This window comes from Drosophila arizonae, chromosome 2 (genome assembly GCF_054131065.1).
Source record: "Drosophila arizonae isolate 15081-1271.41 chromosome 2, UAZ_ARI_1.0, whole genome shotgun sequence".
In the NCBI taxonomy this organism is placed as follows: Eukaryota; Metazoa; Arthropoda; class Insecta; order Diptera; family Drosophilidae; genus Drosophila; species Drosophila arizonae.
Window position 1 is genome coordinate 30,661,097 of NC_142922.1, and position 17,799 is coordinate 30,678,895.

Below are 17,799 nucleotides of genomic sequence, written 5' to 3' on the forward strand. Positions count from 1 at the left end.
GCGACACTCAAGGGACCGTCGATTTTACGTCGAGAGTAAAAAAAATATATATATATTTTTTTTTCATTTTTTTTTTACGGTTGCCATGTTTGTAATAACTTTTACTATAAAACAATTTAAATTTTTAATTAAAACAACAATTTTTTATAAACCTCTTTTAATAACATAGTTTAGAAACATTTTTGTGACGTCGGCATTGTACTTTGTCTCTCTCCCTCTCTCTCTATCTTAGCAGCATTTGTGGCGTTGCTACGCAAACAAGCAAGGGTACTGATCTCTGATCAATATATACATTTCTAACAGTCTTTGTATGCTTAAATTTGTTGTCAATATTCCGCGATTTTTTTTATCACGTCGTAATAACCGGTGATTGACTCAAAAATATGAAAAAAATCGTCGGCATAAGCGGAATGTCGTTAAAAGCGGAGACGTACTAAGCGGAGGCTCTTTCACATAAGTTTGTATGGGGACCAACCAAGACATTGAATTTTCGTCGATATAACCGGTTGGACGCTTTAAGCAGAGTCGTTATAACCGGATTCTACTGTATTTGCAATTGAACGTTTCTTTAATGAAAAATTGTTTAAAATACACCAATAATATCGATTTCTTACATCTGAAGTTTCTTTATGTTCTGTCGGAAAGACGGATACACATGCAATAGATTAGGGTTAAATTGACTTTTCTACTACCAAATATATAATTGGGACCAAGTCACAGTATGAAACATGGCTGAAACGTGATAAATATATTTAAAATGTCATGAGTCTGTATATATTTTTTATCGATGTATTGAATTTACAAATATTTTAAATAAACAGATAATGAGTTAGATAATGCCGAATATTTTGCATACCTACAGAAACGCGCAAATTTTTAATTATATAGTTTTATAAACAAGTTTCGACAAACACTTTTGTGTTTCGATGTCAGTAGTAAAGTTGTGTGTGTTCTTCAATACATTGCCGACACATACTTTAAGTGTATTAACCATGTTAAAATATACATTAATATTGAATATAATAGATTTCATTATCATTTTATTTTATACAAATTAACATATCTCAAACATATATCTAATTTGGTTGTTGTGTCAATGAATTACCGCATCGACGACAAATGCATGCAGTGGAAACAGTTCAGATCTCATTTCATTGCCATGTGAGAGACGATTTTTGAAATCGATAACTATACAAAACATTGATATGTGTCTGTAGATAGCTACACATAACTTCTCTTCAAAATTTAAATTTGTTTGGATTTTTCATCAAGATGGCTTCTGCAGGTTTGATTTAAATTTATATTTAATTTATTTGATAATCATTTGATATAATCAATATATTTTAATAAATGTGCGCTAAAACAAAGAACCATATTCAATGGAAATTTCTCCCCTCGTGGCTTCTCGTTTGACACGTAATGTGCACTTCACATGAATGCGTGTATGTTGGTTCCATACATACATATGTACGTACGGTACATATCTACTAGTGCTATTCATCGTAGTTATGTATGTGGAACATATTTACTCGCGTATCTTTATGAAAGAAGAATTATTGTATTAATTTCTCAGAAGTGCAGTGTATATAATATTAAGTTAATGAAAATCTTAAAGAACATATATAATTTATAAATATGTATATTAATTTCTTTATTTTCAGGCAAGAAAGGGAAAAAGAATAAAGGAACTGTTATTTCGTTGCAATCGTTTCTTTCAAATGGTGATGCACCCGTAGGAACAACACAAGTTTCAAAGAAAGTTCGAAATTTAGATGGTGATGAAAGTGATGATGGAAGTCATACGTTACCTTTAGTTTATCAGCTACCAACCGCACCTAGAGCAAATAGAATATTTGATGATGACTCTATCCCCCATAAGCCACCCTTTATAGCTTATATTAATAATTTACCATTTGATGCCAGTGAGGACGACATATACGATTTCTTTGGGAACATTAATCTCGTTTCATTAAGGCTGCCACGAGAAGACGGTGAAACTGGTCGGTCTAGAGGATTTGGCTATGTTGAGTTGGAAAGTAGGGAGGACTTAATAAATGTGCTAAGTTTGCCGGATCCCTCAATCAAAGGTCGCCGCATTCGAATTGAATTGTCTAATGAAAACGATCAACAAAATCGCCAGAAAGGCAATCGTCGCTTTGAAGGATTTGGAAATTCAAGTGAAAATCGCGATTCTGGAAATTGGAGACGGGATAGTCAAAATAATGGAAGCAGCTTTGGGGGTTACTCTGGAAATTACGATCGCAGCTTTAATCGTGATCGGAAACCAATTACAGAAAGAGAAGAAAACAATACTCCTGGTTCATGGCGTACAAACACCCGGCAGCCGTCCACAGATTTTTCGCCTCCGCGAAGGGACCGTGATCAACCATCCGATAAATATCGCCCTAGGAGTGATATCAATGTACGAGAGGATACTGCCAGTTCTGAGGAAAGGCCAAAACTAAATTTAAAACCTCGAACACTACCGATGCCGGAGATAGTAACTAAACCAGATGATGAGGCAGTCAACGAAATTGATACAAAAGTCAATAACAAACCAAGTGGAACACCTTCGGTGAATGTGTTTGGTTCGGCCAAGCCGGTGGATACCGCTACAAGAGAATTGGAAATTGAAGAGCGTTTAGCAGAAGCTCGACGACAAGAGAAGGTGCGCCATGACGAAGAGGCTATCAGTGAAAAGTTGTCGGAAGTCCAACTCGACAAGAATGATAGTGAAAATGCTAATGCTGGAACTATAAGCTGGCGCCGTACCCAGGAAGTTAGTGATGATACCAAAGTTAGTCAAGGTTAGTTGTCAGTAAACAAATCTGTCTGTAAATCCTTGATTATAAATCCTAAATAATCGTTTACTCTTAAGGTGAACGACGACGCGACGATCAAGATTACAACAAATTCAACAAACAGCGGGACCGTAACGATAGGTAAAATATTGTACATTTATAAATTAAGCTTAAAATTACATAATATAAGCAAGTAAGTTTGTTCTACTTTACCCTTTGATAAAGTTAACTAACAGTTACACATATATGTATATACATAAATACAATCGCATTTAATATTGGGTAAACGAGCAAATTCATAATTCTTGTATTCTTACAACTTGTCTTTCTTGTGCAAAACTGATTTTTAAAACTTCGTATAAATGTGCAATTAGGCAGCTATAAATGCTATAATATCTATATACAATACTTTACACAGGTGTGCTCGCTTTTGATCCCGGTTTCTTTGTAATAGATGTGCCCATAATCATTATTCATAGACGAATATTATTTATATTGAATACCACCCCATTCTCTTAGTGGACCTCACCCGTCTAGAGCACTATTGATTTTTTTTGTTCTGTAACCAGTCAAACCTGATAAATTACACAACCTTCACAATCTTCAAATTATTAATATTTATAATAAAAAAAAAGAACATTTGATGATATAATAAATATATTAACTATACATATATACTATAAAGTCCATTAATTTTCCATTATATCGTTAAAATCTATATGTAGACTTTGCTTTGTCTAACATTACTTGGATATTATTAAATGTGAAACGTAAAGTGCAGTTCAAGGTATATTTTCATTCGGCACTCCCGAGCGGCAAGCCATCAGATATTAGTCAAAATTAAAATACTATTCTCTAAACAGCCTAGAATAACTTTTTCATTAATTTGAGCAATATTTTTGAGAAATTTTAAAACATATGTGACAGAGTATATAGAAGAAAGGAGATATATTTTGACATCGTTATGGTTGCTGAAATTTTATAAACCAAATCTGAAATAAAATTTAGAATCGCCATTTAAAAGAGCTTATTGAAACGCATAATAATTAAATTACTGTGTTTTAATTTTGATTTGGTTTTTGTTAGTTTAACCAAATGGTAATGTAATGTAACTAGACTTTTAAATAATTGTTTTTAAATTGGACTTCGAAAGTAATAAGCTATTAAAAAGACTTCTATTATTGTAAATAAAAGTGGTTAAGATCTATACTTAGTATAGCTGATTTTGTTAATTATAAATAATCACCACTAATTTTGAAATATGATTGATTTATATTTTAAGATCGGAGAATACGAAAGCAAAAAATAATCAGAACCACGAAGGAAGAATCAAGGAGGAAAACAAAAATAAGCGGGAACCTCGTGTTCAGGCCAGGAATACACCACAGCAGGGTGAACCTGTAAGTATTAATATCATACCAAATTTTTTTTAAGATAGATTCAAAAATATCATTTTTATCGAGAAACTTAGACCACCTTGAAGAATTTACTTAAATTTTAGGTAATATCATATATTTTTATTTACTACTATACTTTATAAAGCACACTCATATATGAGATGTTAATTTGCCTAAAATATATGAATCCATGTTAATTATTGTTATTATCAATATGCAACTAAATAAGTAATAAATCAGATAATTCTCTTTGTATTAGTTCCTTATAGATGACAGCTTCTATAAATATTTCAGTCCTCTATATATAGAATTAACCATGTTATGCACTACGTGATATTAAATATGATAATATTGTTATTTTTAATGCACTTTCAGATTTTGCAGTCTTCCAACAAATATTCTGGACTTGACGATGAATCATCCGAATAAAAACTATTTCTATATTTGTAATAAACGATTAAAATAAAAAAAATTAACGAACACATTTTACAAGTTAAAAATAAAATCACATTTTGAAACAAATCAACAATTAAATAAAATCAAAATTTCAACAATTTTGTATGTATTCACTTTCTAGTACTTTGGGACATCATCCATCGAAAGTTGGCATTTGCTTAGATGAATGGATTTTGGTAATATAGATAGTGCTTCTGTTCTCCTAGCCCTTGCTGAAATCATAATCTAAGCTTTTAACAATACATTTTTCTTTGTTGATTGGGAAATCACAGTTGAAAGACTTTTTCGGCATCTCTTATCATTGGATTGTCTATAACAGCAGTTGCTATGTTAGAAGTACAACAAAACCATGAAATAGTGAAATAGTGAAAAGAAAAACCCATTACATTCAGGATCATTGTTGAAGAAAACCATTGTCCACCAAGAGATGTTACTTGATGTCTTCTCCTGGCCAGCCACCAAACAAGTAATACGACCGATCGTCTCGAGCTCCATAACTAAAGTGATCATATTGCAATATGCAAGGAGAGCATGATAGGAATGCTCTAAAAAGCTCTCACAGTAGTAAAAAACACTCTCACTTCTCTCACATACAATGCAGTAAATTTTAATGATTTGTAGTCATACAGAGCATGACTCTTTTCTTAATATTACTTAGTGATAGCGATGATTAAGTCTGAGGAGTCCAAGTGGTAATTTTTATTAACGTTATTTATAAAATTTGTACATGAATTATCAAGTTTCTTTATTTTAGTGTAATAAAAACAATTTTGTTAACAATTTGTAACTTTGTAAATTCAGAGAAGGGCACGATAAATATCGTGGTATTTTGGAAGCTATATTCTTCGTCTTTTATCACAATTGCGGCATTACATTTCTTTATTATAAAAGATCCGAATAAGTGGTGTTAATCATAATCGAGCCAAATTATTGGTATTTAAATTTATATTTGTTGGAATGTCATCAATTCATCAAAATTGGTTTATGCCACATACATATTCATTCAAAATTCACTCGTAAAAGTGTTTCTCAACCCATCGAGGCAATGTAAAGGCAGCCTCATGGATATCACTTGAATAGTACTTCAAATTGAGAGCGTCTATTTCAGATTTTTCAAATTTCTTTGCTGGTTTTTCGAGCTTTCGGTTTGCATCCAGTGAGCCTATAATAAAGCCAATATGGCCACATGGATAAGATGGAACTGATGTGACGGCATAGCCCACTTTTGGAAAGTGCAGAGAACAGCCCTTCATTGTTTTCTTGACATAGTCGAAGTCTAGCCAGAAGCTGCCCGCTTGAGAGCATACAACGCCGCCTTCTTTCAGGGCTTGCTTCAACAATTCGAAATAGCTTTCATGGAACAAGCTTACGGCAGGTCCAACTGGATCCGAGCTGTCAGTTATGATTACATCAAATTCATTTTTATGATTTTTCATATACTCAAATCCATCGCCAATAGTTAAAACTAGCTTCTCGCTGTCAAATCCACACGCCATAGAGGGCAAGTACTTCTTAGAAACTTGGACAACACGATCGTCAATTTCTACTTGGTGGACCTCCTTAACTAGTGGATGTTTTACCACTTCGCGTGCTACGCCCCCATCACCGCCACCAACAATCAAAACCTTTTGAGGGTTTGGATGACAGCAAAGTGGCAAGAAGGATATCATTTCCTGGTAGGAGAACTCGTCTCTGGTAGTGCACTGAATGATTCCATCCAGTATCAGGCATCTTCCATATGTTTCACTGTGAATACAAAAATTTCAATTTGTATGTTTTTTTGAACTTCTTGAACTACAAAAATTAAATTTAAATATAATTAATATATATATTAACGTTTTTTTTATATATAAGTTTTTCCTCCCGTGTTTATATTACTTCTCTTACAAATATATTTTCAGTATATAATAATTATAAGGAAAGGAATAGGGTCCTGTACTCATAATACCACATAATAAAATAAAATAAATAAAATATACTGTAAACTACAAACACATGACAATAAATAATATATTATATAAAATATATTCTTCATATTTTTATTTATTCCTTTGAAAGAACAAAAATTATTATTGAGCAAGACGATGATTAACATCGGTGGGTCAACTAAAATGGTTCAATGGATTTTAAATCAAGAGATAACAAGCTATGGAAGTTTTGTTGCTAAGACGTGTCTTTAGATGTTGATTACGTACATATGTATATATTTACAATACATATGTATGTATATGAAAGATTCCGCTGTCACTCGTGGTCGTTGACGAAGCATACTATTTAAATGATTTTGGTTTGAAATACGCTAATATAAAAACAAAAAAATTGTAAAGCTTTAGTTTGATATATGTATATCTGTATATTATAATATCTATAATTTAGTGTCTCAAAAATCTTAATTTCAAGCAATGTCAGAGATCAGAATCTTCTTTTCACATTTTCTTATATAAATGATTACAAATAAACTCTAAGCAGAACTTAAGTTTTTATATTTTATTAACTATTTAAATAACGACATATTTTTATATATGTACGCATGTTTGGGATATTTATGACGTAACAAAATTTCCTTTGAATGTAACCCCAGCTCAACTAATAATAAGCGGTAATATTTATATTAGTCTACTATGGATACAGTAAACATTTACATGAATTAGAAGTTGTCTTGAATGAAACTATATTAAATATTGAATACTTTTAACTTCTGATAGGTATATCAAATCTGGTTAATGATCAAATCCTAATAACAACATTTTACTCACGTCTCAACCACTTGAATATCTTGAAATTCCGATTTCTCTTTATGAAGAACTTCTTTAACTTTTAAAGAAAATGATTGTCCAGGCCATAAGTCGTCTTGGACTTCACTGAACCAGCCTTTTGAAATTAAATCCATTTATGAATTTTGCAAAGGAACAACGTTAGTACTAATTTAGATTAATATCAATCTGCGTCCACACAAAACTGTGTTCAAACTGAGTTCGATGTAAATCAATGCAACACGTGGCTTGTGGCAAAGTTACCGTATTTTAAAAATACTAAATAGAACAATTATTGATAATACTAGCAATTAATGCAGCTTTTCTATACCCTTAGCCCATAGTGAACAAAAAGGGTATATTGATTTGCTTAAAATGTAAGTAAAGTCAAAATTCATTTATAAGAATATATATTTTTTTTTGTTATATCTTAACATATTCTATTTGAAGTCAATTTGTTAATTATAGACAATAGAGCCTCGAGTCAACTAATATGCTATATGATAAAAAACAAAGCACTGTCATTTCATCCAAAATTAGTTGGATGAGTACGCCCTGCACTTTTAGACATGGATGTATTTTGTTTGCTTCAGATTAAAAAAAAAAATACCACAGAGTAAAGGAAAAAGAGCGCATAGCCGTGCTTCATTTGGTAATGCGCAGCACACTGATTTTGTCGAGCCGAAGTTGTCCGGTCTCTTCAGCGCATTTTTTCGGTGTTGAAAAAGTTTGTTCTACATGTCTAGTCTATGTGTTCTCTGGTTAGTGCTAATACTTTCTCTACATTCTCTGGTTAGTGTTCTAAGCAAATGTAGTTAGTGTAAATGGACCTAAAACTCGATAGCATCGGACAATTCTTACTAATTCGATATTTTTTAAATATATGCAATATATCGATATAGTGATGTACATAGATATCGAACATCTCTAGCCAATTGTTATATGAACTTGGTGTTGTTGCGGTGTGTTAAATAACATGTGCACAGTTTGAAATATTCTTATTTGCTTATATATAAATTGTTTTTGTGCATTTGTAGGCCACTAATATAATTATGGAGGAATATGCACGTGAACCATGTCCATATCGGATTGTGGACGATTGTGGTGGTGCGTTTGCCATGGGCTGCATAGGAGGTGGTGTTTTCCAAGCAATTAAAGGTTTTAGAAACGCTCCATCTGGAATAAACAGACGAATGGTATGCATGTTCTTAAATATATACTATATATATTAGCAACCACTACATTAGTGGATACATATACTTAGTCTAAACACTGTTAGGTAAACGTATGAGTTATAAATTTACGGCTTCTTTTAGACAGAAAATTTGGGATTATTCTGCCTTTTTAAAGTTCAGTTTGGCGTGGTATTTTACTATCATTTCCAGAGATTTATTTTATGGTTCAAGGCTTAAGTAATATATTAGGACATATTGATCAATTGAAGACTTTCCCTACTAATAATTCCTTATAATTTGTATATTTCTCGAAATTAAGATCACTAAATTTATTTCATCTGTTAGCAATTAGCTTGCGTTCCTATTTGTTTAATCCCGTTTTAATTTAGTTTTTTGTTTCTGTTTCTATACACTTACTAGCTCCCTATCCTATAAGAATATAGATCATACATTTGTATATATCTATAGGAGTATATACATATACATGTTTATGTATATTGTATATGTATTGTGTAGTGTGATTGAGCCATAAAACTTTTCGATAATAGATATAGTCAGTAAAGACTCATTCACATTTAAGTTTCTGTGCATTATTGTTTATTATTTAATTTTTTTGTAATTCTAATCAAAAATTCGACCTTATTTTTAGATCGGAAGTATAGCTGCAATAAAATTGCGCTCACCCGTAATAGCTGGAAATTTTGCTGTTTGGGGAGGAATGTTCAGTACAATCGATTGCACATTGGTTCATTTTCGAAAAAAGGAAGATCCATGGAATTCAATTATAAGTGGGGCTGCAACGGGAGGCATTTTGGCGGCGCGAAACGGTAATCTATTTTTAAATCTAATCGCATTGAGGACAACAGTGCTGTTACATTATTAGTAATATCCAACAAAACAAATTAGAGCCGACTCCAATTAACTCATTCGTGTCAGACTTCAATTTGCAGAACCAATGCGACAATAATTTTACCCACAATACTGTCAAATGACCTCTGATTGAAGAATTCATTTCCCAACAAATTTATTGGCTTACATAGACTACAGAAATTAAAATTGAAAATATGATTAATATCACGTTGTAAACCAAATATTGAGTGACGCAGTTGGTAAATTATTTTATATGTATATAGTATTGAACGAATTTTTCGATTCAAAAAAGACCGGTCACCCGGTAATCCGTTTTTTGTTGCTGGAATTTGTGTGCTTACAGTTTTAAATTCACTTGATTCATTCTACAATAATTCGAAGCTTTTAAACTAAACATTACTAAAATGCCCTCGAAATTGGTTGATTTATCCTTAAGACAATTGAGCAATTTTTTAATAGAATCTCCGTTTTAATTCTATTTCCAGGTATTCCCGCAATGGCTGGAAGTGCAATCATAGGGGGAGTGTTGTTAGCTCTCATCGAAGGTGTTGGCATATTATTTACAAGAATATCGGCTGAACAATTTAAAAATCCATCCCCGCCAACCGAAGACCCAGCTGTTTTGGGCGATTCTGTAAATAATTTCGGGTTTGGTACATCGAACAATAAACAATATCAATAAATGATGTTCTTCCTTATTTAAGAATAAATTAATTTGTATGCACAATAAAACCTAAATAAGATTTCAAATAATTTTGCTATACCCTGAATAGGTTTAGCTATTTACATTACATTTTTATGACAAACAAGAGGGTAGAATGACCTCATAAAGAATATCATATTCTTGCCTAACAATTGTGCTTATCTCTAGTTGTCAGTACGTACGTATGTATGAAATTATATACGTAACTCTATGTCGGTCGAAGAATATGTGAATTCCTTTATCCTTAAAGTTAGCATCACCAAAGCTCATCGAGGTGTCTTGCCTCTGAGAGTTGTCATTCCTAGGTATACCCATTAATCAACACTATAGTTTCAATAAATAATTTGTTAAACATTTAATAATAAATAATTAAACATTTTACTATGAACACAAGCAAGTATTTTCTAAATTCGCCTTTATCCAAGGAATAAATTTACTTATACGAGTATAGACCCCAGGGTATCCTTCGCGTCCACAGCCAACACCCCACGATACAATACCCACTATAAAATATTTAACCCCATTGGATAATAATAGCGGTCCTCCACTATCGCCTTGACATGAGTCCATCTGAGGCCTTCCCGCACACAACATCGTTGACGTTATTCGTGTGCTCTTATATTTTTGACTTCGGCATTCCGCAAGCGACATTATTGGAACTTTAACTTGATTAACAATCGAGGGCAGCTCTCCTCCTTCAGCAGTACGACCCCAGCCAACGACAGTTCCTATGCGACCTAGAAAAAATTTGATCAATGTATATTTTTAAAGATTATTGAATTAAGGAAAAATAAAAATATAGCTCTTCTCTAGAAAGATGGCAGATAATTACCTGCGGGGTCATAGTTATATCGGGGTAGACAAACTGGCTTGATAATTTTTGAAAATAATATCGGTTTCCGTAGTCTAAGCAATGCAATATCGTTGTTATAGGTATCTGGGTCAAAGTTTTTGTGCTTTATGACAGCTGTAACGGCTCTTTGGATTGCCTGAGACTCCGAAGTTATATGTTGGTCGTGATCACCAAATATTATTCGAATTTTGGATCGTCTCAACTTTTTTATACAATGAGCCGCTGAGATAACGTAATCTTTAGTTAGCAAGGATCCTCCGCAGTGGAATTTCCCATCGTAAATAATGCGCGCCATCCATGGGTATTGGTTTATGCCCGTTGGCTTTCCACCGACGATTCTATTTTCTTCATTCGAGAATCCGCAATCTATAAAGAATTTTTAATTAGAGGGAAAGCTATGATTGAGGAAGTTGAAGTGTTACTAAATACCATGAATCATCTCAAATCCCATAATTTTGTTCATAGAAACATATTTTAAGACATGTATATTAAACGTTTAAACTCTTAATCATACATTTTTATTATTCTACTAACTTCCTCACTAACTTGAATTAATTAGTATTCAACTTTTATTATAACTCTACTTGAATAAGTCTCGTTTCTGTTGCAACTTGCCGTCACAGTAATCACACCAGTGTTTTAAGTACTACAGATTGTAACACTTTACCCGAAATAAATCTCTCCAATAATAAAAGAGACACATACACATGCATATACACGCGCTTTCTGTCCAATTTTAGATTGAGGCCCAAGCCTATTGCTTAAAACAGGTCTTGTAAGAGGTGAAAAGAGTCGAACGGTATTTCCGTACTACCGGCATACAAGCCAGGCACTTAAAATATATATATATACAATACAAATAGATATAAATTATATATTATAATATGCTCTAATATACTAATAATAACATGCTATAATATATTACGGCGATACTAACTGACTTGAATACATTTATTTCTAATAGAAGCCTTCCGAAGAAGGTTTAGCCTACAGTCTAGGCTTATCGAGACTTTCATAATGCTAAAATATTGGATTTTATTTTCCAATATTGGACAGATAGAGGCCAAAGGGATATATACAACTGGATGTCCTATATATATTTATAAAATCGCATCGAGCTTATAGATTAGAATTTCATGACATAAAGGTAGAACTAATTCTTGGCGTAATTTTATCCAACGTAAACAATAATTAAATGCATTATCATGTTCACTGAGAAATAATAGATATATTTTAGAAGAATATATTTAGAAGAAATAATAAATGTTACTTAGTGTAAGATAACAGTAAGTTTAGCTGATGATAAGTCTGATTAAATATTACTTTCAAGCACAGACCTATTGTATTCGATGAAAATTAAGAAATCTGTTAGAAAGCTCTAGTCCGTAGTGCCCAGCTATTAACACCCAATATCCATAGTTAATTATCGAAAATATTGCCAAAAATAATTGGCACACGCTCACTTTTCCCATAGCTATATACATATACATACATGTGTACATATTTACATATCTATACGGTACATTGATGGGAACAAGAAACAAATAAGTTGATTATGAATATCTTACCACAGTCACAGGTTGATAGACTATTGTTCTCACTATATTCCCCATCGTCTTCTGTGTCCGCCAGACCAAAAGCGCTCGAGACCCCGGAGCTAATGCGAAAGATAGTATCAAAGAGAAATTTACTGGTTCTCTGTGTGTTATTTAAAGATATATTATGTCTCGCTAACTGCTCGAAACATGTGACACTTTTGTCAAAAGTCACCATTAATATCACTATGCAACATAATATATTCATTTTTATAATCGAGTAAACATATTTCCTAACTGTACATTAGGATTATTTCTTAGACTTTAATTCTGATTATTATTATATTTAGTTACAATTTACAAATGTAAATATTGTCGCTCGCCGTCAACTCGCCTAATATGGGAATGTAGAGTACAAACTGCCTAAAATAATACTTACAACCAGGGATCTTAGTGCTTGTTTTAAAATATAATTTAGTTTCATCGTAACTTTACCTAAATAAATATTTCAAAATATTAATAGCCGTAATAATAATGATAATAATAATTTGCTATCATTTTTCCGAATATATTTATTATTTAGGGTATTCCATAATTTTAATGACCAACATTCTAATGTAATAATCGGCTTAAAATATGATTTTAATCTATCCATGATATAGACCCAATAGTAAGAATATATATTTTGATTTTATAAGCCACAAAAGTTCGACTTCAAATTTTAAACAAATTTATCATATTTTTATACCATAGGTATTCTGAGCTTGTCTTTCTTTCGATAGCTCATACCAGTTCAGTACTATCGACCAAATCCGATAGCTTGCTTTTGCTTTTTAAGCGTAGTTTGTTACAAAAAAAATGGAAACGTCCAATTGACCTTGATCGGTGCGAGTAAAGTTATCGATAACTTTAAGCATATCCAATATGAGGTCAAAACTTATTGACTGGTCTCAGGGAAAGTGACTAGTTTAAGAGAGTTACACAGACTGCTGATGCTACAAAATCTAAGCCAAATTTGGAATTACGACACACACTTGCAGAAAACTATGACAAATGAGACTACGTGTATAAACTAACGAAAGGACTAGAGGACGCTCAATGATAAGCTTGTGAAGAATTCAATAACTAACTACATTGAAAAGTGTAAAAATCACTTGTCAATCTACCCTTTATCGAGAATAACAAAAGCACCAGCTAGAACGGCGTCACCTACTCGATCTTATCTTCAAGCAGCTTTGGTTAGTTCACAATCGACCAACACATTTATCGATCGCAAGACAATCGCGTGTCTATCATCAGACTATGCGTGCTGTATCCGTGTAGGCCTCCCTATCTATTCCACAATGTGTCTCTCTGTCTGTCTGCGTAAAATAAGCAAGGGACGAAAAATAACTACAGAAGAGCATCTAAGTAAGCAGTATTTGAGTAAACCGAGGCTAGAATGATTTCAGCAGCAGAGAGTGTTCCCATTGGTCACTTAATGCTCGACAGCAACGGCCCCTACCTGGCGCCAGGCTCAATATTTGAGCGCACCTTAGGCTTTGAGTGAAAGTTGACCTATATAAAGGACCTTGTTAAAGGAAATACTTAATGGAAACACTTTGATGAAATACTTAGAACAAATATTTGGAAGATGAAACACTTAGAAAACAAGTATGAAAGCTCTAGTCGAGATGGTTCGATTACGAGATTCCCTGAACCCTTTAGAGGAACTGATATTTCAATAATTCTTCGCGTCTCTCTGCTTACATAAGAAACACGCATGGGCTGCTGTGGGGGCTTACTACAGGAACTTAATTTGTTAATAACTTTTCTTGTCAATGGAATATCTTCGTGATCTGCATAAAATGCCTGTATTTGCCAAAACACAAGTCTCTAGTGTTTGAAATACGATGGAGGATGGATATAATGGTGGGGGTAAATAAAAAGAAAAATCGAAACTCTATAAAATAAATATGTCTACATTTGAAATTTTGAAACTCTAGTTTAAAAATGTAGGAGAAATAATTTGATAGCTGATTTTCGATATGGTTTTTAATCGATAAAAAAATAACGGGACAAGTTAACGATTTTTGAAATATTATCTGCGCTATATATACAGGCATTTAAAAAAGTCTCAATTTCTTATATCTTCTGAGGACGACGCGTTCACACATACGAACAGAGGGAGACAGACATCGACTCAGTTCGTTATGGGGTTGGCCATCGATCCTCCTGCCTGTCACATACATTTTAACAAAACCATTATACTCTGATTTCCCATTTTCAATTTGTTCAGGGTATACAAACTTGGAGGAAATTCCATAAAATACACCCAAAGATATAGGAGATATAATTTTATAACTGATGTTCCATAAGGACATTAATCGGTAACAAAAAATAGGTGTGGCTATCGAATTTTAGAAATAAACTTGATCTGCGCGTGGTATACATATACGGACTTAACACTTAACTCTTGTAGATGTGAGATGAAGTTGCTACGGACTGACGGCTAAAACGACACAGATCGTCACACTAATTAACAATATATTGTTTATACTTTATGGGGTCTTCAACGCTTACTTCTGCCTGTTATATAAATTTAACAAAATATTATACAAATTATAAGTTATATACTTGTACATTATTATAAAAAACGTCTTAGGAAAGCTAGTTAAAAGAGGACTGAGCTTAGGTCTTGGAAGCAGATTAAAGGCTAAGCTTAGTAATTTCCATTTCATCGGGTCGGAATTGGAAATCAATCAAAAAGCGGATCCTCGACTTCAACTAAGGCGTGTTAATTTTTTTGGGACTGAGAAAATTATATACCTCTTGGGCACGCCGAATAGTAAAAGTCATTATCTTACGTATGTACTAAAATATTGCTGGTCATTTCTCTTTGTAATTCGCTTAGCGGGCGGAGTAAATTTAAGAGCTGCATACCGTATTTTAAAGAAAATTGCTTTAAAGCTTCCTACAGATAGACCCTAAATTAAAAGGCCTGCAAATTTGCATGTCTAATCACAAATATTGATTTTTCATTCGAAGACTAGTTAACCTATATCTTAAATTCAAAATTGATAATGGTTATATTTTCTATTACATTAACAACACCAACAATCTGCTTTATTGACATGTTTAATAATTTATTTTTTAAATTTATCTTAGGAAAAGTTGTTCAATTATTTGTTTATTTAGGCATAGGCAAGTATTTCAGGTCCTATGCTTTCGTAAGAGGGTTCTTTCTAGATCGCGCTTTTTTTGCTTTTTTGTTGGGCAAAACGATGCAGATTGAGTACCGATTTCAGCGTCGTTATTAGTCAAATCTTTTGTGTCGAAATTAAATTCGTCATTGGAATTAGCTAATTGTTTTCTAAACATGGCTGCACTGTTCGTAACACGAGCATTCGGATGCGTTGGCGGCAACCAAGATACTTTTCGAGTCGTGGAGTTGTAAAAATAATAAAAGCCACAGCCACTGTCAAAGATCTCTGTCCAATCTGCAGGAAGTGGATATTTTCGAAGTAATCTCTTATAGCGACGAAGATACCCTTCCTTTGGCTTCGGCCTCACGTTCGCCCATTTGTTAACACAGTATAAGGTGCAGGTGTGCCATATGTTGTAGGTGTTGGGGCAATATTTAAATCCATGGTATGACTCTGTGACTCCTATGCGTTCTTTTATTCTTTCTGGCCATAGATTTTCATTAGCTGACGTGAATTTAGAAGGAGGTGTCTTGAGTTCGTTATAGTCCGATGGAGGGTTCTTGTCATCCTCGTCATAATTTTCTGCGATAATTTCTTCTATTGCCTCGGGTATTTGTTTTTGTTCTGAAAATAATGAGGTAATTCAGTATAAGATATATCTAATATATTATCATAAACAGTTTAGATCTTAGTAGAGCTTCAAATTTATTTTCATTAAGGTAAATTTATTTTTTCCCCAAGAAGACTAATATATATTTTTTGTTTATGTGTAAGATTGTGGACTCTTAGTCAATTGACGGAAAGATTGTGAAAAATAAAGAAATAAAATCCATTATCGAATAAAATAATGGGTTCGTCCTAGTGTACGATGATAATTGCTTGTTCGCATACGTAGGGACAGACGGACATGGCTTGGCCGACCTGCCTCATCGTTGCTACCATGACAGCGGCAACATTGCAGCCGATTCCATGCGTTGAACAAAAACATTCCCAATCTGCAATGCCTGTGGAATTCTGACAGTAAACATAATATTCAACTTACCGTTTTTTGCATTAACCAATCCTCGCGACTTAAGTCGCTGTAACAACATAGGCGGTAAACTCATTTTGAAAGTATTTCACATTTACTAAAAACGTAAACATATGAATATGATAGTTGTATTATTATGTTTTAGTGATGATACCGGCGAATATGTAATGCTTTGCAAAATATCGATATTAATACAATGTTTTCACTAGTAGCGTTTAGAATCATATGTACATTTTATTTCTCTGGAATTTTTCGTTTGATTAACCATAACTAACCAGTTGGTTAGTTAACCATAGTGTTGTAGCGCATAAATATATGTATATAATTCGAGAGAAATTAATTGGAGAAATTAAAAATAAAAACGCAAAAATCCTGTGGGTCCTACTCCAGATTATTTCATTTACAAAAATTTAATATTGATTTTAAATAATAGATAAAATTTAAGTATAGGAAATGTGGCTTAAAATAAACAATGCGATATTTTTCGAATTATATAGCAAATAATTATTTTAAATAAAATGTTAATTCTTTTAAATTAGCTATCTTGACCATTTACAAGAAACTTTATTAGCTCCGTACAACTATCGATATAGAATAGTAGTCGATATATAAAAACACATATCGAGAGAAGGCGCGCTAAAATAAAAATTATTTGAATTCCTGTAAAACGGTGTGGATTACACCATTACCAACATAAACTACTGATCTATAACTGGAACAAACAGGAAAGTCATTAGGCAATGACTAAGCATTTTGTTGATTTATTCTTTCATCCAATTGATTTGTTAGTTAGCCAAGTCATGCAAAACACGTTCACTAAGAAAGTAAACACACGGGCTTATACATTTTCAGGCATTAAGTTGCTTCTGAATTAGTATTATGGATGTTCCTTGATTTCAATTCCGTGAATTGATTATCAGCTAATAAGAAAAATGTGTTTACTAGTATAATAATTGGAATAATTCGGCAGAAGGCTTTTCTTGATCTCCTCCAGTACGTTGTGATACGAAAATATCACAGTAATCTTCTACACACATGTCA

At 32.8% G+C, this 17,799-nt stretch overlaps 5 protein-coding genes across 9 annotated transcripts; 2 read left to right on the forward strand and 3 right to left on the reverse strand.

Moving 5' to 3' along the window:
- The first annotated feature begins 1,125 nt into the window (after positions 1–1,125).
- On the forward strand, positions 1,126–4,752 carry eIF4B (eukaryotic translation initiation factor 4B). Its single transcript, XM_018000724.2, has 5 exons — positions 1,126–1,285; positions 1,662–2,807; positions 2,879–2,942; positions 4,084–4,201; positions 4,574–4,752. Exons 1-5 carry the CDS (start codon positions 1,273–1,275, stop codon positions 4,625–4,627), a joined length of 1,395 nt encoding a protein of 464 aa, XP_017856213.1. The 5' UTR covers positions 1,126–1,272; the 3' UTR covers positions 4,628–4,752.
- Positions 4,753–5,329: 577 nt separating this feature from the next.
- Positions 5,330–7,660, reverse strand: SpdS (Spermidine Synthase). Its single transcript, XM_018000583.2, has 2 exons — positions 7,411–7,660; positions 5,330–6,400 (listed from the first exon to the last, which is right to left on the reverse strand). Exons 1-2 carry the CDS (start codon positions 7,542–7,544, stop codon positions 5,665–5,667), a joined length of 870 nt encoding a protein of 289 aa, XP_017856072.1. The 5' UTR covers positions 7,545–7,660; the 3' UTR covers positions 5,330–5,664.
- A 584-nt stretch (positions 7,661–8,244) lies between these two features.
- Tim17b (Translocase of the inner mitochondrial membrane 17b) lies at positions 8,245–10,205 on the forward strand. 2 transcript variants are annotated; one of them, XM_018000586.2, is made up of 4 exons: positions 8,246–8,369; positions 8,445–8,603; positions 9,232–9,409; positions 9,938–10,205. In XM_018000586.2, the coding sequence occupies exons 2-4, from the start codon at positions 8,460–8,462 to the stop codon at positions 10,132–10,134; spliced, it is 519 nt and encodes a 172-aa protein (XP_017856075.1). In that variant the 5' UTR covers positions 8,246–8,369; positions 8,445–8,459; the 3' UTR covers positions 10,135–10,205. The 2 variants fall into 2 exon arrangements, with proteins under 2 accessions (XP_089318929.1, XP_017856075.1); XM_089462803.1 differs by lacking the exon at positions 9,232–9,409 and having other exon boundaries at positions 8,245–8,369; positions 9,938–10,162.
- A 280-nt stretch (positions 10,206–10,485) lies between these two features.
- On the reverse strand, positions 10,486–15,498 carry LOC108608939 (trypsin-1). Of its 4 annotated transcripts, none has more exons than XM_089462800.1 (4): positions 12,983–15,498; positions 12,577–12,665; positions 10,988–11,374; positions 10,486–10,892 (listed from the first exon to the last, which is right to left on the reverse strand). In XM_089462800.1, the coding sequence occupies exons 3-4, from the start codon at positions 11,301–11,303 to the stop codon at positions 10,537–10,539; spliced, it is 672 nt and encodes a 223-aa protein (XP_089318926.1). In that variant the 5' UTR covers positions 11,304–11,374; positions 12,577–12,665; positions 12,983–15,498; the 3' UTR covers positions 10,486–10,536. The 4 variants fall into 4 exon arrangements, with proteins under 4 accessions (XP_089318926.1, XP_089318928.1, XP_089318927.1 ...); XM_089462802.1 differs by having other exon boundaries at positions 13,039–13,067; XM_089462801.1 differs by lacking the exon at positions 12,983–15,498 and adding an exon at positions 12,898–12,957.
- Positions 15,499–15,642: 144 nt separating this feature from the next.
- Positions 15,643–16,931, reverse strand: PQBP1 (poly-glutamine tract binding protein 1). The gene is made up of 2 exons (XM_018000584.2): positions 16,771–16,931; positions 15,643–16,352 (listed from the first exon to the last, which is right to left on the reverse strand). The coding sequence occupies exons 1-2, from the start codon at positions 16,832–16,834 to the stop codon at positions 15,736–15,738; spliced, it is 681 nt and encodes a 226-aa protein (XP_017856073.1). The 5' UTR covers positions 16,835–16,931; the 3' UTR covers positions 15,643–15,735.
- Between the last annotated feature and the right edge of the window lie 868 nt (positions 16,932–17,799).

Bases quoted from the DNA above. Each gene is read 5' to 3' on its own strand.
- Tim17b (XM_018000586.2), top strand. From the start codon at position 8,460: ATGGAGGAATATGCACGTGAACCATGTCCATATCGGATTGTGGACGAT. The intron at 8,604-9,231 runs GTATGCATGTTC...CCTTATTTTTAG, and splicing joins CTGGAATAAACAGACGAATG to ATCGGAAGTATAGCTGCAAT. The intron at 9,410-9,937 runs GTAATCTATTTT...TTCTATTTCCAG, and splicing joins CATTTTGGCGGCGCGAAACG to GTATTCCCGCAATGGCTGGA.
- PQBP1 (XM_018000584.2), bottom strand. From the start codon at position 16,834: ATGAGTTTACCGCCTATGTTGTTACAGCGACTTAAGTCGCGAGGATTG. The intron at 16,353-16,770 runs GTAAGTTGAATA...CATTATTTTCAG, and splicing joins ATTGGTTAATGCAAAAAACG to AACAAAAACAAATACCCGAG.
- LOC108608939 (XM_018000581.2), bottom strand. From the start codon at position 12,811: ATGAATATATTATGTTGCATAGTGATATTAATGGTGACTTTTGACAAA. The intron at 11,375-12,576 runs GTAAGATATTCA...AATTCTTTATAG, and splicing joins TCTATCAACCTGTGACTGTG to ATTGCGGATTCTCGAATGAA. The intron at 10,893-10,987 runs GTAATTATCTGC...AATTTTTTCTAG, and splicing joins ATATAACTATGACCCCGCAG to GTCGCATAGGAACTGTCGTT.
- SpdS (XM_018000583.2), bottom strand. From the start codon at position 7,544: ATGGATTTAATTTCAAAAGGCTGGTTCAGTGAAGTCCAAGACGACTTA. The intron at 6,401-7,410 runs GTGAGTAAAATG...TTGTATTCACAG, and splicing joins GATATTCAAGTGGTTGAGAC to TGAAACATATGGAAGATGCC.
- eIF4B (XM_018000724.2), top strand. The intron at 2,808-2,878 runs GTTAGTTGTCAG...TTTACTCTTAAG, and splicing joins TGATACCAAAGTTAGTCAAG to GTGAACGACGACGCGACGAT. The intron at 4,202-4,573 runs GTAAGTATTAAT...ATGCACTTTCAG, and splicing joins CACCACAGCAGGGTGAACCT to ATTTTGCAGTCTTCCAACAA.